At 47.5% G+C, this 27,472-nt stretch overlaps 1 protein-coding gene across 4 annotated transcripts in view; it reads left to right on the forward strand.

Annotated features, from left to right (window-relative positions):
* The first annotated feature begins 820 nt into the window (after nt 1-820).
* The window catches only part of TAC1 (tachykinin precursor 1), a 227,562-nt gene continuing 200,910 nt past the window's right edge, over nt 821-27,472 (forward strand). For 2 of the 4 annotated variants that reach the window (XM_078663717.1, XM_078663718.1), the window contains exons 1-2: nt 1,400-1,455; nt 1,712-1,967. In XM_078663717.1, coding sequence (XP_078519843.1) covers nt 1,857-1,967 — 111 coding nt within the window. In that variant the 5' untranslated portion in view covers nt 1,400-1,455; nt 1,712-1,856. Of the gene's footprint in view, nt 1,009-1,393; nt 1,456-1,711; nt 1,968-27,472 lie in introns of those variants that run through there. The other 2 variants (XM_078663716.1, XM_078663715.1) reach the window with 2 other exon arrangements.

Below are 27,472 nucleotides of genomic sequence, written 5' to 3' on the forward strand. Positions count from 1 at the left end.
GGAGACACGTGCCTTTAGAGACAAAGCGGCATGAAAAACATACTAGGTGCACTTGTCTGTGGCGTAACAAAGGCCTGGTGGGGGAGGGAGATGAGGGGGGGCGAGCTTCAGGGTGCCCCCTCAGCACAGTACCCTGGCCTGAGATCTCCTGAGTGAGAACGGAGGGTGTCCTTTGCGTCTATTTTGCAGTGGGGGTGGGCTCAAGTTTAGTTACGCCAGTGGCACTTGCATGAAAGTGTTAAACCCCAAAAACAAATATGTACTTGGGTACGGAATCATATTTTCCTTCGTGCAGCCCCATGAGGAACACCGCCCCCTCTTGTAAAAAACTACGAACTACTGAAGCGGGAGTGAGCAGGAAACCAAGACAATACAATAGGGAAATATGCTTTTGGTTAAATGAGTCCAAAGTGTGCACGCACTTGCAGTGCAGTGACTGCTACCGGATGAGCTGCCGTGCCGTGGCACCTGTAAGGATATCCGATGTGGCCTTCTGACTCCAGGCAGATTACTTCCCCCACCAGACCAGCAACGCTCTTGGGAACCTAGCGAGGCGTGATAAAGGGTAGCCCAACAAGCATTTCAGAAATGGACCCTGCTCAGCTTATTAAATTGTTTTTTTTTAAACAAAAGCTTTAAGCAAGCAATACAAGTGCGCAAATATTTGATCAAGGATACGTTTGATTAAAGGCCTCGTCCCTTCCCTGTTCTTTACAAGGAACTACTAAAACAAAGGCTTTATTTATGCTTTATTTCCAAACCCCAATCATGAACTGATAAGGCGAGGCGGATAAATATGGGACACAATCGAGTCTCCATTGCGTGCGTCCACTGCGCGTAATAAAACCTCGCTCTCTGTCGTCAAAGTTAGGAAAAATCTCACTGCAATGAGCGAGCTTCCTCGGCACAAACACGGACCATTTTTTTTCTCCAATAGCCGCAGTTCATTGATGATCAAATCAGTGCGGACGTCGAGTGAACCGCCCAAAACATTCGCAAATTCTGACGGTGAGTCACGTCTTCTGACATCATTTTTAATGTTTCAATAGAATGAAAACCACAACCCCCAACCGTAACTGTGTTCATCTTTGTCGAAAATCATGCTCCAAACTTTTATCCTTTATCCTGCGTCACCTGAGCCCAACCTGTCACGGGTCGCCCCCGAGTAAGTCCCCATGGGGAGATGGCGGAGGAGGAGGGGGTGGATGAGAGGGTGACAGGGAGGTATCCGGCAGACTGGCATTGAATATTGATCAGGGTCCCATGGGGAAGCACGTCACGCGGCCGCCTGTGTCACCCGACAGGCAGAGCGCGTGTCATAATTACATTTGGGAGCACCGCGGCCCTGCCCACCTCTAGGTATATAAGGTGCGCGCTCTCTCTGCGCGGAGTCACGCATGCTGAGGGTGCCAGAGGCAGGGAGTGGCGCAGCCTTTCAAGCAGACACGCAGGACTGTAAGTGCGCGTTAGGCAGCGAAGGGGGTCCTAAAACTGCTCCAGGGTGACTTTGTGTGCGCTTGAGTGCGCTTTATACCCAGCCCACAGATAGACGTTGAGAAGTGCCCCGTGTTCGCGTGTGTTTTTGCGAGTTTAGTCTCCATGACCTGCTTTGCATTGTATTTTCCACTAACTGGAACAGCTGGATTCCCGCCCCACCCTCCACACTCCCGACTGTTAGAAGTCTAAGCACTCCTCTCCCCTTGTGTTTCAGTGAGAACTTCTGAGGCTCCGGCTGCAGCAAGGACATTGCAGCAGCTTTAGTCCGTCTGTTCTCTGCCGCGGCTGCACCTGCCAGGAACAGAGCTCTCCGACCTGCCCGGTGAAAGGCGCCTCCTTGCCGGGGACAAGGCTGCACCATGAGGGTCCTCGTCGCCTTCGCTGTACTCCTGCTGCTCTCCGCACAAGTGCTCGCGGGCGAAATGGGACTCAGCGAAGAAAGTGACTGGCCTTACAACGACCAACTGCAGGTGAGGGGGCGAGGTGCAGCGCGGGACGGTAGGGGCATCCATGGAGAGGGAGCGGCGCGGGCTGTCCCGTGGCAACTTCCTGAGAGGATACAGCGTAGGTGTGGCAGCAATCTGAAGCCAGGGGGTCAGGGCAGGACTAGCTGGTGGCAGCATCCTTAGGCGAGGGACCCACCGCAGGGCCGTTATGTGGCAGCACCCCGAGGTGAGGGAGACGCGCTGCATAGATGTCCAGTGGCAGCATACTGGTGTGAGGGGTGCTCAGGTGAGGGAGACACAGTGCATAGATGCCCCGCGGCAACGAGGGGTGCTCAGGTGAGGGAGACACGGTGCATAGATGTCCATTGGCAGCATTCTGGTGTGAGGGGTGCTCAGGCGAGGGAGACATGATGCATAGATGCCCCGCGGCAGCATACTGGTGTGAGGGGTGCTCAGGTGAGGGAGACACAGTGCATAGATGTCCAGCTGCAGCATACTGGTGTGAGGGGTGCTCAGGTGAGGGAGACACAGTGCATAGATGCCCCGCGGCAGCGAGGGGTGCTCAGGTGAGGGAGACACAGTGCATAGATGTCCATTGGCAGCATTCTGGTGTGAGGGGTGCTCAGGCGAGGGAGACATGATGCATAGATGCCCCGCGGCAGCATACTGGTGTGAGGGGTGCTCAGGTGAGGGAGACACAGTGCATAGATGTCCAGCTGCAGCATACTGGTGTGAGGGGTGCTCAGGTGAGGGAGACACAGTGCATAGATGCCCCGCGGCAGCGAGGGGTGCTCAGGTGAGGGAGACACAGTGCATAGATGTCCATTGGCAGCATTCTGGTGTGAGGGGTGCTCAGGCGAGGGAGACATGATGCATAGATGCCCCGCGGCAGCATACTGGTGTGAGAGGTGCTCAGGTGAGGGAGACACAGTGCATAGATGTCCAGCTGCAGCATACTGGTGTGAGGGGTGCTCAGGCGAGGGAGACACAGTGCATAGATGTCCAGTGGAAGCATACTGGTGTGAGAAGTGCTCAGGTGAGGGAGACACAGTGCATAGATGTCCATTGGCAGCATTCTGGTGTGAGGGGTGCTCAGGCGAGGGAGACATGATGCATAGATGCCCCGCGGCAGCATACTGGTGTGAGGGGTGCTCAGGTGAGGGAGACACAGTGCATAGATGTCCAGCTGCAGCATACTGGTGTGAGGGGTGCTCAGGCGAGGGAGACACTTTGCATAAATGTCCAGTGGCAGCATACTGGTGTGAGGGGTGCTCAGGTGAGGGAGACACATTGCATAGATGTCCAGTGGCAGCATACTGGTGTGAGGGGTGCTCAGGTGAGGGAGACACGGTGCATACATGTCCAGTGGCAGCATACTGGTGTGAGAGGTGCTCAGGTGAGGGAGACACGGTGTATAGATGTCCAGTGGCAGCATACTGGTGTGAGGGGTGCTCAGGTGAGGGAGACACGGTGCATAGATGTCCAGTGGCAGCATACTGGTGTGATGCGCTCGTGAGGGAGACATATTGCATAGATTTCCAGTGGCAGCATACTGGTGTGAGGGGTGCTCAGGTGAGGGAGACACAGTGCATAGATGTTCAGTGGCAGCATACTGGTGTGAGGAGTGCGCAGGTGTGAGAGACACAGTGCATAGATGCCCCGCGGCAGCATACTGGTGTGAGGGGTGCTCAGGTGAGGGAGACACAGTGCATAGATGTCCAGCGGCAGCATACTGGTGTGAGTGGTGTTCAGGCGAGGGAGACACTTTGCATAAATGTCCATTGGCAGCATACTGGTGTGAGGGGTGCTCAGGTGAGGGAGACACGGTCCATAGATGTCCAGTGGCAGCATACTGGTGTGAGTGGTGCACACGTGAGGGAGATTATTGCATAGATGTCCAGTGGCAGCATACTGGTGTGAGGGGTGCTCAGGTGAGGGAGACACAGTGCATAGATGTTCAGTGGCAGCATTCTGTTGTGAGGGGTGCTTAGGTGAGAGAGACACAGTGCATAGATGCCCCGCTGCAGCATACTGGTGTGAGGGGTGCTCAGGTGAGGGAGACACGGTGCATAGATGTCCAGTGGCAGCATACTGGTGTGAGGGGTGCTCAGGTGAGGGAGACACGTTGCATAGATGTCCAGTGGCAGCATATTGGTGTGAGAGGTGCTCAGGTGAGGGAGACACGGTGCATAGATGGCCAGTGGCAGCATACTGGTGTGAGGGGTGCTCAGGTGAGGGAGACACAGTGCATAGATGTCAAGCGGCAGCATACTGGTGTGAGGGGTGCTCAGGTGAGGGAGACACGGTGCATAGATGTCCAGTGGCAGCATACTGGTGTGAGAGGTGCTCAGGTGAGGGAGACACGGTGCATAGATGTCCAGTGGCAGCATACTGGTGTGAGAGGTGCTCAGGTGAGGGAGACACAGTGCATAGATGTCCAGTGGCAGCATACTGGTGTGAGGGGTGCTCAGGTGAGGGAGACACGGTGCATAGATGTCCAGTGGCAGCATACTGGTGTGAGGGGTGTTCAGGTGAAGGAGACACGGTGCATAGATGTCCAGTGGCAGCATACTGGTGTGAGAGGTGCTCAGGTGAGGGAGACACGCTGCATAGATGTCCAGTGGCAGCATACTGGTGTGAGGGGTGCACACGTGAGGAAGACACAGTGCATTGATGTCCAATGCAGGGCTGTTTACTAGCAGTATGCTGAGATGACTCGGGGCTGTTTACTAGCAGTAAACTGAGATGAGAAGACCCAGAGCAGGGCTGTTTACTAGCAGTATGCTGATGTGGGAAGACCCGGTGCAAGGCTGTTTACTAGCAGTACGCTGAGATGACTCAGGGCAGTTTACTAGCAGTATGCTAAGCTGGGAAGACCCAGAGCAGGGCTGTTTACTAGCAGTACGTTGAGATGAGAAGACCCAGGGCTGTTTACTAGCAGTATGCTGAGGCGAGAAACCCTAGAGCAGGGCTGTTTAGTAGCAGTATGCTGATGTGTGGAGCCCTAGTGTAGGGCTATTAACTAGCAGTATGCTAAGGTGGGAAGACCCAGTGAAGTGCTGTTTACTAGCAGTATGCTAAGGTGGGAAGACCCAGTGAAGTACTGTTTACTAGCAGTATGCTAAGGTGGGAAGACCCAGTGAAGTACTGTTTACTAGCAGTGTGCTGAGGTGAGAAGTCCCAGTGCAGGGCTGTTTATTAGCGGTATGCTGAGGTGAGAAGTCCCAGTGCAGGGCTGTTTAGTAGGGCTGTTTAGTAGCAGTGTGCTGAGGTGAGAAGACCCAGTGCAGGGCTGTTTACTAGCAGTATGCTGAAGTGAGAAGTCCCAGTGCAGGGATGTTTACTAGCAGTATACTGAGGTGGGAAGACCCAGTGCAGAGCTGTTTAGTAGCGGTATGCTGGGGTGAGAAGTCCCAGTGCTGGGCTGTTTAGTGGTACGTGCAGAAGCGAAGAGCCTCACTGAAGTGCTGTGTAGTGGTAACTACTAAATGCAGTGCCGTTTAGTGTCGGATCCTGTGTGAAAGGAACACTGTCGAGGGTCACTGGAGTGAGGTTCAGTGGCAGCACGCGGAGCTGATCGCACATTTCAATGCAACTGGAAACCCAGGCAGCGCTGTCCAGCAGCAGCGTCCTGGACGGCATTGCTTTGTGGCACGGCGCGGAGGTGTGGACACCCGCAGTAGAGCTGCTCAGTGTCAGCATCCTGGGGTGAGGGACACCCGCAGCAGAGCTGCTCAGCGTCAGCATCCTGGGGAGAGGGACACCCGCAGCAGGGCTGCTCAGCGTCAGCATCCTGGGGAGAGGGACACCCGCAGCAGAGCTGCTCAGTGTCAGCATCCTGGGGTGAGGGACACCCGCAGCAGGGCTGCTCAGCGTCAGCATCCTAGGGTGAGGGACACCCGCAGCAGGGCTGCTCAGCGTCAGCATCCTGGGGTGAGGGACACCTGCTGCAGGGCTGGTCAGCATCCTGGGGTGAGGGGGACCCGCAGCAGAGCGGCTCAGTGGCAGCATCCTGGGGTGAGGGGGACCCGCAGCAGGTCTGCTCACTGTCAACATCCTGGTGTGAGTGCCACCCGCAGCAGGGCTGCTCAGCGTCAGCATCCTGGGGTGAGGGGCACCTGCTGCAGGGCTGGCCAGCATCCTGGGGTGAGGGGGACCCGCAGCAGAGCTGCTCAGTGGCAGCATCCTGGGGTGAGGGGGGCCCTTCAGCGTCAGCATCCTAGTGTGAGGGACACCCGCAGCTGGGCTGCTCAGTGTCAGCATCTTAGGGTGAGGGGGACCCCCAGCAGAGCTGCTCTGTGTCAGCAGCATCCTAGTGTGAGGGACACCCGCAGCAGAGCTGCTCAGTGTCAGCAGCATCCCAGGGTGAGGGACGCCCGCAGCTGGGCTGCTCAGGGTCAGCATCCTTAGGTGAGGGGGACCCGCAGCAGGGCTGATCAGTGTCAGCAGCATCCTAGTGTGAGGGACTCCCGCAGCTGGGCTGCTTAGTGTCAGCATCTTAGGGTGAGGGACACCCGCAGCAGAGCTGCTCAGTGTCAGCAGCATCCCAGGGTGAGGGACACCCGAGGCTGGGCTGTTCAGTGTCAGCAGCATCCTAGGGTGAGGGACACCCGCAGCTGGACGGCTCAGTGTCAGCATCCTTAGGTGAGGGGGGCCCGCAGCAGGGCTGATCAGTGTCAGCAGCATCCTAGTGTGAGGGACACCCGCAGCTGGACTGCTCAGTGTCAGCATCTTAGGGTGAGGGACACCCGCAGCAGAGCTGCTCAGTGTCAGCAACATCCCAGGGTGAGGGACACCCGAGGCCGGGCTGTTCAGTGTCAGCATCCTAGGGTGAGGGAGAACCACAGACGGGCTGTTTCAGTAGTAGCATGCTGAAGTGAGCAGACCTCGTGCGGTGCTGCTTAGTGGCAGCAGACAGGTTAGGAGACCCACAGCAGTACTGAGTGTTTAGTGGCAACTTCAGGGCTGGCAATTGGCAGCAAAGCATGCTTCGGTGAGAAGACCCATAGCAGGGCTTGTTAGCGGCAGCACTCTGAGGCGAATGGCATGCTGAGGTGTGAGGTACAGTTGGGATGAAATTCGTAGGGCTGATGAGTCCAGGACCGGAAGTGAGAGCGCGCTATCCAGCATCAGCACCGAGGGATGGGGACGCCTGCAGGTGCGTTCAGTGGCAATTTCCTGTCCCACATGCTGCTCTGAGAACCTGTTATTACACATTTACTGTCAATTAAGAGGTACTGGAACACACTCGAGGCTGTAGTTCTGTGATCTGCTAATGTCACCATTGCTCAACAAAATGTTTTGACGGACCATCTGCTAAGTGACATGAAGGTGCAATAATAGTACAATGCGATGCACTCTGTGTGCGCTTTGCTGTTTAACAATATATTTTTACAATTTCTGAAACTGATATCGAATCGAATACCTTCACCAGAAATTGTTGTTTCTAACATATCAAAATCTGGGCGCGGTCAGTGGGGAATCCTTCTCTTTTGAAAGCGCAGACATCGTGTGTATTTTCCTGTCAATTTCACCAGGAAGCGCCTTGAAGCAAATGTACCTTCTTCAGACCTCCACTGCGCAAATAAGAACTTCATATGCAATCGTTTTTGTAGACAGGTGGGTTAGGGTGTGCGTCGTTGCAAATCTGCAAGTTTGAAAGGGGGAAACAGGCACGAGGTAACGCCACGAAGGGAGGTATACATTGAAAAGCTAAGAAATAAACTATTTGAACCCATCAGAGGCCAGGATATGGCTTGAATTGTCCATTATTGATATGCATGGCCACAAACGACAAACCGGCAGAACAAAAACACAGTTAAACAGATGAAGGTGATAGTGAAACTGAAGGAGATTGGGTTTGCGTCTTTAAGCGCTATAAGGAGAGGATATACTGCAACTGGCGCACCACTCCAGGATATAATACATGCTCAAACACTGGGTAGACATTGGTGAATTATTTGTGTATTTTAGTTTTCGTAGTTTTTTGGTTCGATCGCAGAATGTAAATGCCTTGAAATTGGGAACTTGAGTCAAGTAACAATAAACATCCATTATTACCCAGTAGCGCCAAGAGGCCGGACCCTCCCCACAGGTGTAAAGTGTGCTATAAAATAGGCCGGTCATTTTGTATTTTTATTTTGAGTTGATTTTAAGAGTGGCGGATCAGCTGAAGGTTGCTGTCCGTTTGCCGGCCGTATCCCTCCCAGTGTAACGCGAATAATGGGCGAAGCCCCGAACAAGTGTGGGTTAAACAGACCTGTTGGCGTTGTTCTTCCGTACGAGCGCGCGCTCCCTCCGAGGTGCACTTATTGCTTTAATGTTTAGGGGGCTCGCGGCAGCCACTGTTGCCGGAAGCCCGCGGGGCGCTGCGGAGTGATCTGGGTAATTAGTAATTACCTCTCGGCGGCCGGCGGTGAGCGCTTCTTTCAGAGCCGCAGCCTTAATGCTCCGCAGTCCTCACCGGTGCGCGCAGTAATCCCGGGGGCGCAGCAGCTGCTCTGGAACTGGAACAAAGCGCCGAGCCTGCCTTGCTATCTCAGGAGGTTTTCAGTGCCAGCAGGATCCCCTCTAAAGGCGGGCTGCCTTGACGTGACTCCTGATCTCCTGATCCAGGGGTCTGACTAACTCCAGCAAGCCTTGGCATCCTTTTTCTGCTGCTCGTTTCTTCTTTCAGACAGTAAGATGCTAACAAGCGCCCAGAAGCTTAGAATGCCTCTTGCTGAACCTTTAACACCCACGACTGCCACACAATATATACTCCTAATTTAAAGAAGCTGCAAAAATGCAGCAAGGAGTAAAAAGAGACGATTCAATCTTGCTGCCAGGTACGTGTAATAACAGCGCTTTGCACGCGCAGCTGGACACGGTGAGCTACAATACTCTGAAAGATTGAAAGAATGCGATGCATTCGCCTTGACTGGAGCAATATCCCCACGATTTGTGATCTACTCTGCTGATTACCTTGCTCGATTTTCTACTCTATTATATATGAAGTGAAGCCACCCAAGGTCTGCGAACCCTTTTAAGCAAATGGAATTCTGGAGTGATTGCTCTGTCCCTTTCAAGGGTAGATGATTTGTTTAGTATAATACGCCCCATTCAATAACCTGTGCTAATCTCTCCCAGGCAAGGCACAATCCAGGCGCCGCTTTGTATAACAAAGACGCATCCAGTACTAAAGAAATGCATCAACAATATGCTTTCTAGATACTTGGTTAAGTCCAAGTTTGAAATAGGTCACTGCAGCCTGCTTTCAGAGCAGGGTGTAGTTTCAATGCACGAGAAGGCTACGGGTCTCCTCTGGCGAACCACAGCAGACCGCTGCAAGTAAACACACGTACAAATAGAGATATTGGTGTCTACTGTCTTTGTCTGGGGCTGACTGAAAAGTTTCAGAGATAGGGCCACACAAAAGCAACCCCAAGAGAGGTCTTCCTCTTTAGTGTAAGTCTTCATGGCAGTTACAGTGTGCTTGTAAAATAGGCACAATGTCTAGTTGTAACCAAAACCCGGGTACCACAGAGGAGCATCAGGTAAACAGGGTGCAGAACGGCTCCTTCAATGAGTGGTGGAGGTGACAAGGGTTAAAAGGAGAAAACTCATGACCGTGCATCACATACAAAGACTTCTTTTACTTTGCAAATATGTGTAACTTCATCAGACCTTGAAACTTCTAAGCATTTTACACTGCCTGAGTGGAGGGGGCTGGGCCTTGGAGGGGCTGGGCTTTGTGCAAAGCACTGCCTAAGAGGAACTTTTACCCCATTGTCCCTGAAAAAAGACAACAGCTTCTTTGTCAGCGACCGATGTCCTTGGGCGTTTTCACATCCACAAGGGACCTTGGTTGTGCAAAGGCTCCAAACTCGAGCTGGAAACCCACTTCATGCTGAAGTTTCGAACCCTTCTTTTGCCCCACTGTGTGTTATCAGCTCCTCACAAGGTGATCGTGTGATGGAAGTTGATATCGTGTGACACAGGGTGGCACCGTGTGTGTTAGGTCTGCTTCAGACACAGGAAGCGGAAGTGATTCACCTGGAATGGCCAAAGTCCGAGTAGACCCCAGTTATTCAAGTTCTACGTGTAGTACCAACCAGCACACATCCTCTGCTCTTACAAGCAGTGCTGGAAACCCTTGGAGCAGAGTTCTGACAGCAAGTGTTGTGACCCTTGCTCCTGACTGTAACAGGCTGCTTCTGACAGCCCAGCTAGAGTAGGTCATGTAGGATTTGACCTTAAAACTACCCTGGCAAAAGGGTGTCACTGAAGGAAATTATTAGGTAGCAACTATACATCATCCACTACCAGATTATTAGCATGATGGCCATTTCAGTGAACGTGGTACGTCACGTATAGTATATTTTAATGTACACAACACACATCTGTAACTCCTTAATGGGCGAATGTTATAACAGCATTATATCCGCTCAGCTTGTAACTCGGGCAGAAGGGATTTAACAAACGGTATAGCCCCCAGGGGCAGGCCTTGGTGGTCACATCTGAAGCCTTTCAATTGGCTGGCCCACCCCGCGTTCCACAGATGGTGCTTACATGAATTATAAATATTGAACCACACGCACTGCATATCTTTGTCTCCACATTAGCGGATTGGTAGCAATGCGGCTTTGATGAGCATTTGCAATTAACCAGACAGATGGATTGGCCAAGCCGGCTAATCACTTCCAGCAGAACAAAAACAGTGGTTTACTCCTGTGGCACTCTTGACTTCCTCCTGATTTCAAGGAGTTCGCCAGGTGTCAACGAGTAAGCCATATTTTAAGGAGTAAGCCATATTTAAAGGAGTACGCCAGAATACCAAGATCTTTGTGGATCGGGCCCAGTGTCTTTATTCCACCCTCTGGGTGTATTTTTGCAGGAAGAGAGCTGTGTGAAGGTTTGAAAGACCCATGCTGCAAGGGCTGATCCGTCCATCTGCCATACCAGCTCAGGCACACTTACATACATGTGCACTTGGAGGGAGGGGCGGCATGGGTAATTAGCTACCTGTGATGGGTAATATTTTCTATAGTTTCTTTTTTTGCTTGATTTGCTTCATTTTTGTTGAAAGGGACACCATCACCCTTAATTTACTGGTAATCCTTAAAAAAAAAAATGTAGACTAGTTATTAGGTCCTCCAATGTAGCGCTTTCAGAGCTCCACAACGCATGGCTGCGTATGGTGCAGACCTATAGCTTTTAAAGCTGCACAGAAGTGTTACCGAAAAACCTTGTGTCCTTAAACGTTTTCGACCTTACAATCGTGTCGGACTAGTGTTTGGGAAACAAATTAAAATTACCCAAAATATAACCGTCACATTTTCGAACTGTACTCACCTGTCAGCAGATCTCTTCAACACACCCCAAAACCTCAGACTGCAACGTGGAAAGTGTGGAAAAACCTTATAAAATATTACGAGAGCAGTGAATAGGTACATCATTGCTTGCTGTGTCACAGTGCCTGTAGGGGGCGCTGCTTTCTCGGGTATGGTCATGTGAGAAGAAACAATCCACAATCCACAGTGCAGTCCCTCTCCAAGAATGACCCGTGTGCCACATCTCCTGCCATATTCGTTATGTAGCTTAGATGACGCCTGTGAGTTATCACAGCAATTAGCACTCAGACCATACCGGCGTAAGGAGCCGTCCATACATTTACACAATGACGTAGCGTGACCGCATCCTCTCAGGGGCATTTCTTGAATCTGGGGCCTAAGACACAAAATGGTGCTTTCTCAGAAAGAAAGGATTCGAGTAACATTCAGCCAAGAGGAAGCTGGGAACGGAACACACACCCAGACACAGAAGTAACATAGGAGCAGCCGCACAGAATCCGCAAAGGTGCCTTTTCAACAGTTTCCTGAACGCGTGACGCCTGGCCTGTGATTGGTAGGGATGAGAAGGGTGTTCCAGAAACCGGTTGTGGCACCAGTAAAGACACTCATTCCGCTATGATATTAAACATATGGCCTTCAAATTATATGTAAATCTTTGTATGAGGTGAATTAATTCTCCTTTGTTTTCAGTCCTATTCCCACGTACAGATCACTGTAGTGGAATGTATCAGTTCGTTGTACTATTTTACTATTTGAAATTGGAGACCCTGGCCAGCAGATTCTATGTAGTTCTCTGCAGCACATGCATTAACCCATTGACGTTTCTCACTCATATTTTAACTGACAAGAGCCTGTCACCAGCCTCCATCACGTATTTTTTTCAGAAGTGCACGGCCGCCTTCTGGCTGCCTGCCTTTTAGGTCACATATTCCGATGGCAAAGAGAGCGCCCTTGTCCAAATTGTGCGAAGGTTAATGCTGTTATGGAATTCCACGTTTCGCAATGATAAGCGGCCAGTGTCCCCGCACACAGATTTCTCAGGTAGAACAGGAGACCACATTTTACTGCCTGGAGCTGAGACCGGTAAAATTGCTTTAGAAAAAGGGCATCGATGCAGGCCAAGTCAATTTCTCAGCATGTCCGTCTGTCCCCAAGGCTTAAGTGAGATGAAAAAAGTGTGGGGGGAGTGTCTCAAAAGGGCGTGGCCTATGTAACTAAGGGTGTGGCTTAAAAACACGTAAGCTAAAAATCCGTGCCTAGCATAGTGTGCCACCCGACTTGTATTTTGATATTTCTGTCATTGCATCCAGATATGATACAACAAGTAACATCATACCCACAACAAGTCAGGACTATTGGCTTTGTCAATGGTTGTTAGTTGCATAAGCTAAATAGGCAGCAACTATGGCTTGTGTAAAATATTGAAAAAGCTTCCACTTAAAGCCCCGGTGACACCAGGACGATGTTGCTGCTCCTGAGTTTCAAAAACAGAAGGGAAATCCAGAGAGAAAATGACTCTCTTTAAAGGATTTCCCTTCTCCTACAAAGCTCACTGCCAAGCCATGCCTTCCCTGGACCGGAATCAAGCTTCCCAGGACCGGTTTCTGGCATTCCAGCTGTCTTCAGCCAGGTGTTTCCGGTCCAGGGAAAGCATGGCTTGGCAGTGCGGGCTGGACTGTTTCCATGAGGCACAGGGTCAGACGGACTTGCATATGGCCATGTCTGAACTGGGGTGGCAGAGTGGGCTAAAGAAGGGTGATGGATTAAACCCAGATCTGTTGACTGGGTGTGAGTGTTTGATTGGTTCAGATGCTCCGTCCATCACCACCCCCTTTTGTACCGCTTTGTTCGCCATAAGTTGGCAGGGTATGCTCAGACGTGAGTCCCTTGCTCACTTTGCCACTGGATTCAAGCAAGCCTGGCTGAAGACGGCTGAAATGCCAGAAACCGGTCCTAGGAAGCTTGTTTCCGGTCCAGGGAAGACATGGCTGGGCAGTTCGGGCTGGACTGTTCCCATGAGGCACAGGGTCAGACTGATTTGTATATGGCCATTTCTGAACTGGGGTGTCAGAGTGGGCTAACGAAGGGTGATGGATTAAACCCAGATCTGTTGACTGGGTGTGAGTGTTTGATTGGTTCAGATGCTCCGTCCATCACCACCCCTTTTGTACCGCTTTGTTCGTCAGAAGTTGGCAGGGTATGCTCAGACGTGAGTCCCTTGCTCACTTTGCCACTGGATTCAAGCAAGCCTGGCTGAAGACGGCTGAAATGCCAGAAACCGGTCCTAGGAAGCTTGTTTCCGGTCCAGGGAAGGCATGGCTTGGCAGTTCGGGCTGTACTGTTCCCATGAGGCACAGGGTCAGACTGATTTGCATATGGCCATGTCTGAACTGGGGTGGCAGAGTGGGCTAAAGAAGGGTGATGGATTAAACCCAGATCTGTTGACTGGGTGTGAGTGTTTGATTGGTTCAGATGCTCTGTCTATCACCACCCCCTTTTGTACCGCTTTGTTTGCCATAAGTTGGCAGGGTATGCTCAGACGTGAGTCCCTTGCTCACTTTGCCACTGGATTCAAGCAAACCTGGCTGAAGACGGCTGAAATGCCAGAAACCGGTCCTAGGAAGCTTGTTTCCGGTCCAGGGAAGGTATGGCTTGGTAGTTCGGGCTGGACTGTTCCCATGAGGCATAGGGTCAGACTGATTTGCACATGGCCATGTCTGAACTGGGGTGGCAGAGTGGGCTAAAGAAGGGTGATGGATTGAACCCAGATCTGTTGACTGGGTGTGAGTGTTTGATTGGTTCAGATGCTCCGTCCATCACCACCCCCTTTAGTACCGCTCTCTTTTGAGAGCATAGACAGAGAAGGCTTGTCTCCTGGTTGTCTCTTGATTGTGGTTTTCTGTTTCCAATTTTGGGATGATCTGTTTTTCTGGTTTGGCATTGTCCACCTGAAGCACTTAATTGATCTGCCAGTGTGGAGGGGGTGCTCATTCTGGTGACTTTCTTTTAAATTTACCTTAGCATGACAATGGTGCAAGTTGGTGGGTACAACAGAGATGAAGGGATTTTCTCAAACTACTTTAGGTCTTTGATGAGACAATCTATTGCATGCAGGCTGCCCTTCGAGAGAGTCAGTGTGGTGCCAGTGAGGTTTAAAAGCAGAGCATTACGTCTGTCTAGATGTTAAGAGGACTAAGGCTCGGACTGTTGTTCTTAATTGAGTTTTGTAGTGGTAGGGTTCTTCAGGAGGGAGAGTTAGTACCATACTGCTATGGCTTCCTTGACACCGTATTCTTTGAAGGAGAGGTCAATGTCAAGGGTGAAACTAAGTGATTTTCTGTTCAGCTTCAGATGAGGAAGACTCCCCCCTGCAAGTTAGTTTCAGAAAGCCATGGTTACATTTGTGATTGTTTGTTACTATCGGTGAAGAAGAAGAATGCTGTTCAAGTCTGTTTTTAAAAGGCTTGGGACATCCAATTCTAAATGAGAATGAGGCAAGTTTTGATTAGGTATTTGATGGGTATTTTGAGTTGTTGAGATTTTCAGTTTGGGATGTATGTTGTCAGCGTATAAATGGATCTTGATGCTGCCATCGGTCGGCAGAGTTCCTAGTTCTTCTGTGTAGAGGTTGTAGATGATGAGCAATGGGATGGAACCTCTTGGACTCAAAAAGAGATGCATCATTTCTGGGGTATTAAGTTTCACATCTGGAACATTTGTGGTGACTGGTGAGGTAGGGCATGTTCCTCAGCACAACAATCTAATGTTTGAAGTATATGGCTACGTGTATGTTGGTCAAGTGTGTTGAAGGCTGCATAGAGATCTTATTGGATCAAGAGGTAGGATTATTCTGCTTGATCAAGAGGGCGTCATTGAGTAGGTTAAGTGTAACAGTCTTTGTGCTGCAGTAACATTTTAGATCAGATTAGTAGTCCAGTAAGAGGACCACAAATCCAGCATTACTTATCTGATCCCATAATTGAACAGCGATTGTGATTTTTCAATGATTCTGCAGATGACAGAAGGTAGGTCAGTGATGGGGCAGTAGCGGTCCATCCCATGTGGGACCAGGGCTGTCATTTTCAGCAGGGAAGAATTTGTCCTATTTAAGAGTTTCCTGCATAAGAAACACTATGGATTTAACTTGACCTAAGAGATAGTTTGTATTGTCTCATTCCCTGGAACTGCATACCCAGGCTTTGTGTTCAACCTAAACATCATCATCTATTAGTGACTGGAGTTTCTGCAGAGCTTTTCCTCGCACTTACAGCGATATGGATTAGTAAGGGCTGTTTCCCTCTGAGACGTCTGCTTGTTCTATTGTTTCATTCACCTGTTAACAGCCAGAAACAAATGTAAAATCATTACCCGAGCAGGCTTTACATACAATAGAGTCTGTGTCTGCCAACTGTTATTGACCAAGTGGGAAGCATGGTCATGCCACTGTATGTGTATTTTTTACAAGGTGCCATATGATTCTCTTTCTCCCCCTTATGCTACTTTAAGTATTGTTTAGCTTCAAACTTGCTGGAAGTTGTTCAGAGACATCACTCGGACTAGTCCTAACCCCGCAAGGCAGCCCATGTTACAACACACACTAAAAAACAGATTGAAGAAAGTATTGGGTGGATAGATTTCAGTACTACTTGATTAGGCATATTTAGTAGCTCACCCTGGTCAGGCTCGGACCAGAACCTTGTACCTAAGACCAAGCTACCTATTCGAGGCTCAGACATGGGAAAATAAACCCACACCGACGTGGGAGGAACACAGGGGTGAGGATTGAGAGACTTAATCCAGTCTTAAATTCCAGTCCACATCTGCCTTCTTTCTCCCAGATTTTAAACGTCCAGGGGGGGAAGAGAAGAAACATAGTTTCTGCTCTTCTTTACACCTGGTACTTCTCAGCAACAAAACGTTATTGGAGTCTTGCCTGACAATTGTTAGGACGCGTGAGGTATTATTAAAATATCTTGTGATATTGCTGTCACAGTTCTTGGACATTACTGTAAAGGCCTAAAATGCACAGAGGATGGGGGCATGGATGGCCGGAGCCCAAGATGGTCTCAATCGTTGTGGGGTCCATCTGAAGCTTGGCTTTTCTACTAGACCAAGCAAAGCCGAGGTACCACGAGCCACCCTGAGCCTCAGGCATACAGTTGGCAGCTATGTGGTGTCCAAAAGGTTTCTTGGACTTTGTGATATGAATTCCATTGGGCTGTAAAGATGAGGTGCATTCACAATTTCTAGACCTCACAACAGCGAGTGTGCAACACATACTGGGTGGACAGAGCTGGCAGCAGAGAGCTCTGCTGCCCTGTATGCAGATGTTTGGCAATGTTGATCTGGATAGATTCAGCCACTATGCGGTGACTGGACGAGTGAGCTGAAGGGTGATAGTTGCTGCAATGGCTGAAAAGCGAACTGGAGCCATATGCAAACATGAAGCTGCACCAGAGAGGTTTGCAAGGGTGGAGAGGCAGGGAAGTTCAGATTGTGACCCTATATCACATATTGCACTCCCACTGCCATTGAGGGTACACTGCATGCCAAAACCCCTTCTGTGGCTCTTCTTGCCCTCATTTCATAACCCATGCCGAAGACACATACACGTGAAGACTGGAGCTGTGTTTAGGATCCTGACCCCTTTCTCCTTTAACAATGTGCTGTAGATGGATGTACTCAGCCTTTTATCGATATCTGAGTTGTCCCTAATCATTATTTTACTGCATGAAAAATAATGGCTGACAAGAATGAAATATTGAATTCATTTACCCCATTGATTAAGAAATGGTAGTAATACGTAGCTGAGGACTTCCCTGAAGAGTCAGAGATGACAAAAATACGGATGATATTGCTGGGATTGGTCGATGCCCGTATGGCCGCCCTGCTTCACTCAGGCGCAGCCCCTTTGGTCCGACCCTTGGCTACGCATTTTCCAAATCAGCACTGCTTGAATTCGACAACCCTGTCCTGATGACGATCCCGACTCACGGGGATTGAAACGCCGTCGACATCACAGCGCAATTCCATGGCGCATTTTACGTTTTGTGCTCCTGTAAAATTGTTTATTTCATAATTTAAGTGATTGTAACTTGATCCTGCAGAGCCATCATTGTATTATTTTTTGTCACCTTGTGCCGTTCACGCTGTCCACCTTTAGCACTTGCCTCTTCACCTTCACTCATTGTATATATCACCACTCACCAAGTGCCTTCGGGTTGTCACATGATTATCTCTGTACAGTGCTGCCTAACTGTATGTCCATGTGTAACACCCTCCCTTGAATTGGTGAATAACAAGCTTTTAAACCATTCGAGCCTCCTTGTCTCTAGTTCATGTAATGCTGGTTGCATACATTATTTAACTGCCTCATATTGATACCTGTTGGGAATTGTTATTGTTTACACTCCACACCCATCCCGACGTGGTCTATGGGTTCACTCCTGTTCTTCATACACACACGATCTCAATCATAGCACAAGTAAAGTTGATGCAGTTGTGAGAATATGGTGGAAGGAAAGGTGGAGGCTCTGGCCAAATGGATGAAGGAAACGGATCACTGAAATAATATAGAATGACAAAATATAGACTTACCAAAATATAGTCATCAAAATATAGAATGCCAAAATATCGAATTCCTATCTACAAACAGGTAAGTACAAAAATATCGAATCCAAAATATAGTCTGTAAAAAATATAGTCAGTCAAAATATCGATTTTTTTTAAATGTCTTAAAAGTAATTTAAAATTAATGAAATAATAAATATAATTAACTAAAACATACTTAAAAATACTCAAATAACCTTAAAATTAAGATATAATTAATTTAAGTTATTAATAAAAAATGTACAATATTTTACCGTAGGATAGCAGGAGGGTAACATTTAATATTACCACTCCAGAGAGTGCAACAGTAGGGAAAGCGTTGGATATTGGAAGGGTAAAAACTACTATTTCCACTCCAGAGATTACAACAGTAGGGAAAGCATTGGATAGCGTAGGGGTAAAAATTACTATTCCCACTCCAGAGAGTGCAACAGTAGGGAAAGCGTTGGATAGCGTAGGGGTAAAAAATACTATTCCCACTCCAGAGAGTGCAACAGTAGGGAAAGCGTTGGATAGCGGGAGTGTGAAAATTACTATTCCCACTCCAGATAGTGCAACTGTAGGGAAAGCTTTGGATAGCGTAGGGGTAAAAATTACTATTCCCACTCCAGAGAGTGCAACAGTAGGGAAAGCTTTGGATAGCGTAGGGGTAAAAATTACTATTCCCACTCCAGTGGGTGCAATAGTAGGGAAAGCATTGGATAGCGTAGGGGTAAAAATACTATTCCCACTCCAGAGAGTGCAACAGTAGGGAAAGCGTTGGATAGCGGGAGGGTGAAAATTACTATTCCCACTCCAGTGAGTTTAACAGTAGGGAAAGTAATGATTTAATACATTATTAAAAATTAATTAAATATCAATACCAATAAAACATTAATTGAAATTAATAACCAATTTAATATTATGTAATAATTAATTGGAAATACAACTACATATTAGTTATTAAAAATTAATAACCTATTCATAATTATTTAACAACTAATTAATTTTCAATAACAAGAACTAATTAGTAATAAAATTAATACCAAGTAAAAATTAACAGTAAATTAATTATCAATACACAAAAAGTATTTTTAATATGTAATTAATTACAATTACATTACTTCCCACCCTATAATCCCCTATAAACCCACATCCCACTACAGAAAATACATTAATACAATTATCATAATTATCAAATATTTTATTAATACAAAATAATTACCAATTAATAAAAAATAATTGCCAATTAATAGTAAATAATTACCAATAAAAAATTAATTAACAATAAATTTAAAATCAATACCAATAAATAAAAAAAATATTTACTTAATTACAATTAAATTACTTCCCACCCTATTCCCCTATAAACCCACAACCCGCTACAGAAAATAAATGTAGAAAATTAACATAATTAACAATTAATCAATTAATACAAATTAATTGGCAATTAATAAAAATTAATTACCAATTAAAAAATAACAATAAATTCAAAATGAATACCAATAAATAAATAAAAATATTTAATAATTACAATTAAATTACTTCCCACCCTATTCCCCTATAAACCCACAACCCGCTACAGAACTAGAAAGCAAAATGTAATTAAAAATTAATAATAATTGCTCAAAAATAATTTTTAATTTAATATAATTAAATTACTTCCCACCCTATTCCCCTATAAACCCACAACCCGCCAAAGAATTAAATTAAGCAAAAATTAAATAACATAAAATTCATTACTTAATATACATTAAACATACATTACAAAAATTAATATACACTTGTCACACATATACCAACATACAAAACACTTTTAAAAAAATTATATTATTAAAACATCGATATATTTAATGCCTATATTGTATACTTCGATATTTTGACTTCTATATTTTGAAAATCGATATTACTTACCTTAAATTCGATATTTTTAACCACTATATTGTGTCCATTCGATATTTTGTCCATTCTATATTTTTACTTCGATATTATGTCCATTCTATATTTTGGAATCGATATTATGACTGTTTACCGAAGGAAACAATGTGGTTCAGCAAATGTAGATGGGAAGCTGCAAACATTAGGGGCTTGGTGTCCAAAGAACCTAAATAAGCTCTGTAAAAGAAAGTGGACATGAAGAGTTTTGAGGTCGAAAGCAAAGTCAGATTGTACTCGAGACTGGAAGTGTTGGACAACCTGCTAAGAAGTCTACAACTGTGAATCTTGGGATGCCTTATAATTCCTAAGGAGTCACTAACTAATGAGATGGCAAATGCACTGAAAGAGCTTGTGGACTTGGAAAATGGTTTGTAGCAATCAATCAATCAATTCATTTGTAAAGCACGCTACCTACCCGTGAGGGTCTCAAGGCGCTGGGAGGGGGAAGGTGGGGCTGCTACTGATCGAAAAGCCAGGTCTTGAGAAGTCTTCTGAAGGCCAGCAGGTCCTGGGTCTGTCGTAGGCTTGTAGGGAGTGTGTTCCAGGTCTTGGCGGCGAGGTAGGAGAAGGATCTGCCACCGGCGGCGGTTTTCTGGATGCGAGGGACTGTGGCGAGGGCGAGGTTGGTCGAGCGGAGGCTGCGGGTGGGGGAGTAGAAGCTGAGTCGGTCATTGAGGTATGCTGGCCCGGCGTTGTGTAGAGCTTTGTGTGCATGGATGAGGAGTTTGAAGGTGATTCTGTTGTTGACGGGGAGCCAGTGCAGGCCTCTCAGGTGTGGTGTGATGTGGCTGTGTCAGGGGATAACGAGGATGAGTTGTTCCGAGGTGTTCTGGATGCGTTGCAGCCGTCTCAGGAGCTTGGTTGTTGTTCCTGCGTAGAGGGCGTTCCCGTAATCCAGTCTGCTGGTGAGGAGGGCCTGGGTGACTGTGTTTCTCGTGTCGGAGGGGATCCATTTGAAGATCCTGCAGAGCATTCGGAGGGTGTTGAAGGAGGAAGCAGTGATGGCGTTGACCTGCTTGGTCATGGAGAGGAAGGAGTCGAGAATGACCCCCAGGTTGCGTGCGTGGTCGGTGGGTCCTGGGGCTGTTCCTAGTGATGTTGGCCACCAGGAGTCGTCCCAGGCTGAGGGGGTTGGACCGAGGATGAAGACCTCCGTTTTGTCAGAATTCAGCTTCAGCCTGCTGTCCTTCATCCATTCGGCGACGGCCTTCATTCCTCTGTGGAGGTTGGTTTTGGCGGTGTGGGGGTCTTCGGTGAGGGATATGATCAGCTGGGTGTCGTCGGCGTAGGAGATGATGATGTTGAGGAGACAGACAGACTGCTCTTGAGTGCTATAAAAGTGGCCTTTAAATGGGTAGAAATGTGATGGCTGTTACGCGCCCTGATGATTGACGTGAAAACGTGCCGCAGGTGGTTATACAGTAAGAAGGTTGGGATGCTGAAGAATAGTCCTCTCTTCTTGTTCCTTGTCCCAAGTCCAGACACTCTCGTTAGAAAGAGTGCCATGTTAGAAGTTAGGACAACGTTACAGGAACTTTACAGCCTAATTAGAAACTTACTGCACTTGCACTTTACATTGAGGGGTACAAGCAGGGGTCCTTGGAGCCAGAAGCAAGGTCTCAGATGGCAGACAATATCAGAGACCAAAATGCCAGAACTCCTAGATGCGGGTTTTGGTAGTAGTTGAATGTCTCCTGCACTATTCTTGCCTAGCCTACAAAGAGCGTTCTGTGCCGATGCAACACACCAGTAGGGCTTCCACAGGTACAATGGGCACTCTTTTTGCTAACTAACTTAAAGACTGTTTGGCCCATTGGCTGGAAGACATATGCGTCTGTGGGAGCCAGCATTAAGGTAGATTAAAAAAGACAGGTTTGTTTGTAGTCAAAGTCAAGAGTTTTCTAAGAATCAGGTGCAATCTGGCAATATGTGCTCCGGGATGTTACCCCGCTGGGACCGATTTAATGTTTTGTGGCCTGCACTGCTGTCTTATTTCTCTCCATCTGAGGAAATTGTAGATTTAAGACAGGGGATTTTTAGAGAAAATGTTAATCTAATATTCCATAGTCCTATTGTTCCCTTTAAGGAGAACGGAGTTCACGTTATGATGTTGTGGCTGAATTAAATCTTCAACAACAACTCTCAACCTGAGCAACTCTAGAGAATATACAAAGTCCAATCAAAATAGCTTTCCAAAGATTATGTTGTTTTCTGTATCTTCTTCATTTTCTCCAAAATAGATCCAGTCACTGGGTACACTGGGTACAAATCTTCAAATTATCTTCATGTACAAAATAGCCAACTGATCTTTGCCAACACGTGTTTCGTCTGGCTTTACAGCCAATTGACTTCGTCAGGGCAATCTCAATATCTTTTAGATAAGATCTCTTAAAAGATGATTGTTAGAAACGGGACCCCCGGCCGGCCAAGGCTCATGCCAAAGTCAGTCAGGGATCACCATTTCTAAGTCAGGGCAAGGGAATTACACACCAAGATAACCCCTGCTCACCCTCTAGGTAACGTGACGCGAGCAGCAAGGCTAATCTCGGAGGCGATGTGTAAAGCGTTTGCGCGCGCACCCCAGCGACAACAACCAAAGGCCCACCACAAAGGAAACTCCACACAAGGTTATATCAAAAATAGCCTTTGTATTATAATAATAAAAACACATTAGATAACACACACACTTTACAATGTGCCAACAGGCACAGGCAAGATTTACAAGGGATTATGTACAGGACAGGGCCACCTGGACCACTGTCAGGGGTATGCACTTTTTAGAAATAACACTTGTAGGTATAACATGGCGGACGTTCTCAAGAAGAGTTTGACACAGGGAACCTGGGGGTCTAAGCTTACACAGGAGTACACAATTAACACAATTCAGCAAGATTCCTATCTCAGAACTTGCACTCCACTGTCCAGTGTAACACACCACTCATTCACACACACCCTCCCCTCGGACCGGTAAGGCAGTTTCTACCACCCCTGATTTTCTCAACCTGACCACTAGCGACACAGGTACCAAACTCTGGGAGCAGGGCGGGGAACAAGGTACTGGACAAAATACAAATGACACCTTTCAGGAGAAGCAAAACTGAACTTCCCTAAAAACAATAATCCCCAAAATGTGGTTATCTAAAATTGCAGAGTTTTGAAGTGTGGCCTGTCGCCACTGTGGTACAGCGCAAACGCAAGTCCAATCCCACCGCTAGCCACCAATGTTAGAAACGGGACCCTGGCCGGCCAAGACTCGCGTCGAGGTCAGTCAGGGATCACCATTTCTAAGGTCAGGGCAAGGGAGTCACACACCAAGATAACCCCCGCTCACCCTCTAGGTAACGTGGCGCGAGCAGCAAGGCTAATCTCAGAGGCGATGTGTAAAGCGTTTGCGCGCGCACCCCAGCGACAACAACCAAAGGCCCACCACAAAGGAAACTCCACACAAGGTTATATCAAAAATAGCCTTTGTATTATAATAATAAAAACACATTAGATAACACACACACTTTACAATGTGCCAACAGGCACAGGCAAGATTTACAAGGGATTATGTACAGGACAGGGCCACCTGGACCACTGTCAGGGGTATGCACTTTTTAGAAATAACACTTGTAGGTATAACACTTTAGCACATAAACATAATGAATGTAGCACACAAAATAGTTATATGTAGCATACAACCAGTAACTACTGGTAAAGGGAAAATACCTCCTACGCCACCCTAAACACTGTAGGGAAATCACGCAGGGAACTAGGACCTTATCATCAGGACCTATGGAAGGAAAACCTATCACCTAAGCAAGTCACATTTAGCCAAGGGAAGGAAACCTAAAATAATCACCTAGGCAAGTAACATTTAGCAAAGGCAATAAAACATCAACATTCCTCTAAGCAGGTCACTTTTAGCGAAGGGGAATAAAAGCACAAGGCATTACCTAAGCAGGTCACTTTTAGCAAAGGTAATGACACAAACAATCCTCTAAGCAGGTCACTTTTAGCAAAGGGGAATAAAAACATAAAGAATCACCTAAGCAGGTCACTTTTAGCAAAGGTAATAACATAGACAATGGCACATGAAACATTAAAACACATTCAGAGGTGCAGGTAGAACATTTGCGCAGGAATCAAATTCACAAGTAAATCACAAATTGCGCAGGGTGCATGAAGCACAACACTAGAACTGTCCCTCAGGCCAACTGGCCTCGAAAGGGGCTGAAATGCCCTGAGTCTCAATGTCAGGGGGTCTGCGCAGGCCGCACAGAACACAAAGCCTAAACGTAGCAACTGTCCACTAAGTGCTGGACAGTTGTAAATAGGGCTGGGCAACGTTGGAGCCACATGGGCTCGAAGAACAGATGAGCCCCTGAGCCTCTCGGGCTCTAAATAAACAAATTGCCCCCAGGAGCCTTGGGGCTCCTAAATCAATATTGTGGCCACGTTGGAGTCCCTCACGGGGGACTCGGGAATCATGCAATGCCCCCCTGAGCCTTCTCTGGGCTCAACACACAATTGCGGGCTTGGGGAGCCTCGTGGTGCGCAGGAAAGAAATGGCACCTCAGAGCCTCTCGGGCTCGATGGACAGATTGCCCCCAGGAGCCTCTCGCCACAAAGGAGGAATGCCCCACTCGTTGGAGCCTCTCTGGCTCGACCACAACGAGGGCCTCGCTCGGCCCGCACACGGAAGGGGAGGGGCGGGCACCGACAATGCGCCCCGACGCCCTCCTCCCTTCCCTCACTCTCCCCAGCCCCACTCACCGGCTCTGCTTCCTGAACGGCTCGGCGGGGGCCGTGGGTGGGGCTCCTCTTCCTCGAGGGAGCTTTGGACCCGGCCGTCCGCTTCCTGCCTGGCCAAGGCCCAAGTCTAACAATGATATTCTCAATATCAAATTCCCGTTGATGTACTGCTTGTTTTCATATCGGTCCCTTTGTATCTTGTATCTAAGACGCCGAGATACGAACTTTTTTGGCATACTTTGTATACGTTTTTGTTACAACCCGTGGCAGTAGTTGTATCTCTACCTTAGAGCATATGCTAGATTGGCTTACAAGCAATAGATTTTGATGTACACTAATTTTGCGCAGCATTCCCTACTGCCATAAAATTGTACATAGTGTGAATTAAATCTTCATTTAGGACCTCTGCTGGGGGAAGCGAAAGCATTTAGGGAATATACTTCTTGAAATGAAATAGGGTTAAAGTTTGTGTTGCGACTTACTTGGATACTAATATTGGGCTCACTGTCACCCCCTCCCGACCAGACTTTTGTTTGGTTATGATGCAGACAGAGGGCAATGATAAGATTGAACCTAGTGTAATCCCCTGGTTTATAGATCACATTTCATTTATTGATTCTGTGCTGGTATCTGCGGTGGATCATCACTCATTGATGTTGGAGGCTTTAAACTCGTCAGTCGAACACACTGACACATTACATGTATTCTGCAAGGGTATTAGTTATGTCAGAGGTGTGCTAAGCAATCAATATTAAAGCAAATAAGGGATCAAAACAAAATAAAAGTCACGTTCAGAAATTCAAGAGCACCAAGAGTAAAAGATGCCAGTGACAAAATAATGTAATGTGTTACCAAACAATGGGTTAGGGAGGTAGCTAGTTACTTCAGATGAAAGTGGTGAATGTTCTGTGTTCATGAGGTTTGAAGATTCGAATTTTCTTGCTTTCTGGACAATCCTAGGTTTGGAGGCTTGCTGCTACTCCTGCTCCCGTGGCTTGATATAAGAATTCTACAGAGGAACGGGGGAGGAACTTAAGATGCTCTCTGCTGATGTCTGCTTCCATTGCCCTTTGTCCTGCCTGGTTTAAACCCTGACAGTCAAAGGCACTAGTCTCCCTCCATCAAGGCCATTACCACCTGGCACTGAGGGAGACAGGGATGGAGCTATCCCCGCCTCCACCCATCCATGTCAGGATCTGGAGGTGGCTTTCTCTAGCTTGGGAGTGGAAGCATGTTACAGCTATGGCAGTGGGCCCCGCCAGGGTGTGACTGGTGGTAGCCTCCCATCTCCCCCCAACAGAGCTGAGAAACTGCCAAGGGATTCCCCCATCGCCCTAACACGCATGCACAGTAGGGGATTCTTTAGAGATTCCCTCAGCCCCGGGCTGTGACAATCCACTCCCTCCACCACCCTTGAACAGGTGACGCAATGGCAATCGCCATGCATTTCACAAAAAGGATTCCGTGTGTGTATTATACAGCTGTCCTCAAGGGAATCCCTGGACTCTCCCCTCTGCCAGGGGCTGCACATAACCCTGGGAAGGTAATCCTTTGAATTGCCTCTGTTCCTAGGCCATGCTCTGTTCGCTGGAGATTCCCCAAGCCAAGTCCCGCGAGGCACAATTCCCGACAAACAGGGTAACAGAGACATCAGCGTCGCTTCCAAGCTGTTGTCTGCCTCTGCCCTGCCATCTCTGCACCAAAAGCCACGCACTCCTTTTATAATGGGCTGCTACTGACGGCGGCCAAGGAGGCTGGTTGGCGGGGTGGTGGAATGAATTGGTCAAAGATGGTGCCTCCTTCCGGGTCTACATGGGGCCCTAGGGAACTTCTGATTATCCTAGTATCTTGGGTTGTGATTTGCTGACCTGTTCAGTTCTAACTTTCGCATCAGTATTTTGGTGGCTGACTTGTGCCTGAGTATAATTTGCAGACTTCATCTATCTTTTGTAATTACATCCCTGTTCGGACTTTTTACTAATGAATAGTGGTTTTAATAACATGTCTAGAGGATGAGAAAATGTCCGGTAACCCGATTTCTCTTTAGTCTCTCCTTTCGCATCGTTACCACATATTTGGGAGAGGTGGTTTGTGATTGGAGATATTATAAAGAAAGCACGAGAGAAGTGAGGTAAAGAGAGAGCGAACGAGAAAGAAAGAAAAATGGAAACAGAGACAGTGGAAGCGAGTGATAGCAAAGAACAAAGAGGAGAGAAAAGGCAATGAGATGGAGGAGACTACTATATTTCTTGAAAATAAGGAGTAAGCCGATTCAGGTTGTTCTGAAATTCAATATGTCTTAGAATGATCCCTCAGGGAATCCACCGTGTGCTGCCTGACACATTTATTTATGTGATAACTCAGATAATGACATTTAGTTCATGTCACCAACAAAAAAAGGTTTAGCACATCTATGCTTATCTAAAAAAAGAATCAAATTGTGTCTCTTAGAATACCATGTATTTCTAATGCAGGGGACTGATTTTTTTATTGTAAAAAAAACTGTGTAATGAGTGGGTTTCGGTTGGAAATAAAAGTAATGTTATTTAAAGTATTTTTGAAGAGCCAGGTCCTGATCATAGACCTTATTTAAAGTTTGGCAGTCAGGGTACTTCATCATGAACCGCGGTAGATGTCCAGTCCACCATCTTATAAGTGTGTTCCAGCATACTGAATCTGTAATAGGGCGGGCAGGATAGTCTCCATGTATGGACTGAGTTTCCCATCCGCCAGACTCAAAATATGACCCTGAGTAATGAGTCTGTCTTCGCTCAGTTCTGCTACTGCTATTCAGTTACCTCCCATCAAAAAGTGTGTAACTGCCCTGTAAACTTCAATGCTTCTAAATTTCATTTTTTGATCTTCAAAAAAAAGAATACAAGGTCAAAATCTCCACTCGTTTATTCTTGTGTTAGAATGACTGAAAACAATCCC

Source organism: Lissotriton helveticus, chromosome 10 (genome assembly GCF_964261635.1).
Source record: "Lissotriton helveticus chromosome 10, aLisHel1.1, whole genome shotgun sequence".
In the NCBI taxonomy this organism is placed as follows: Eukaryota; Metazoa; Chordata; class Amphibia; order Caudata; family Salamandridae; genus Lissotriton; species Lissotriton helveticus.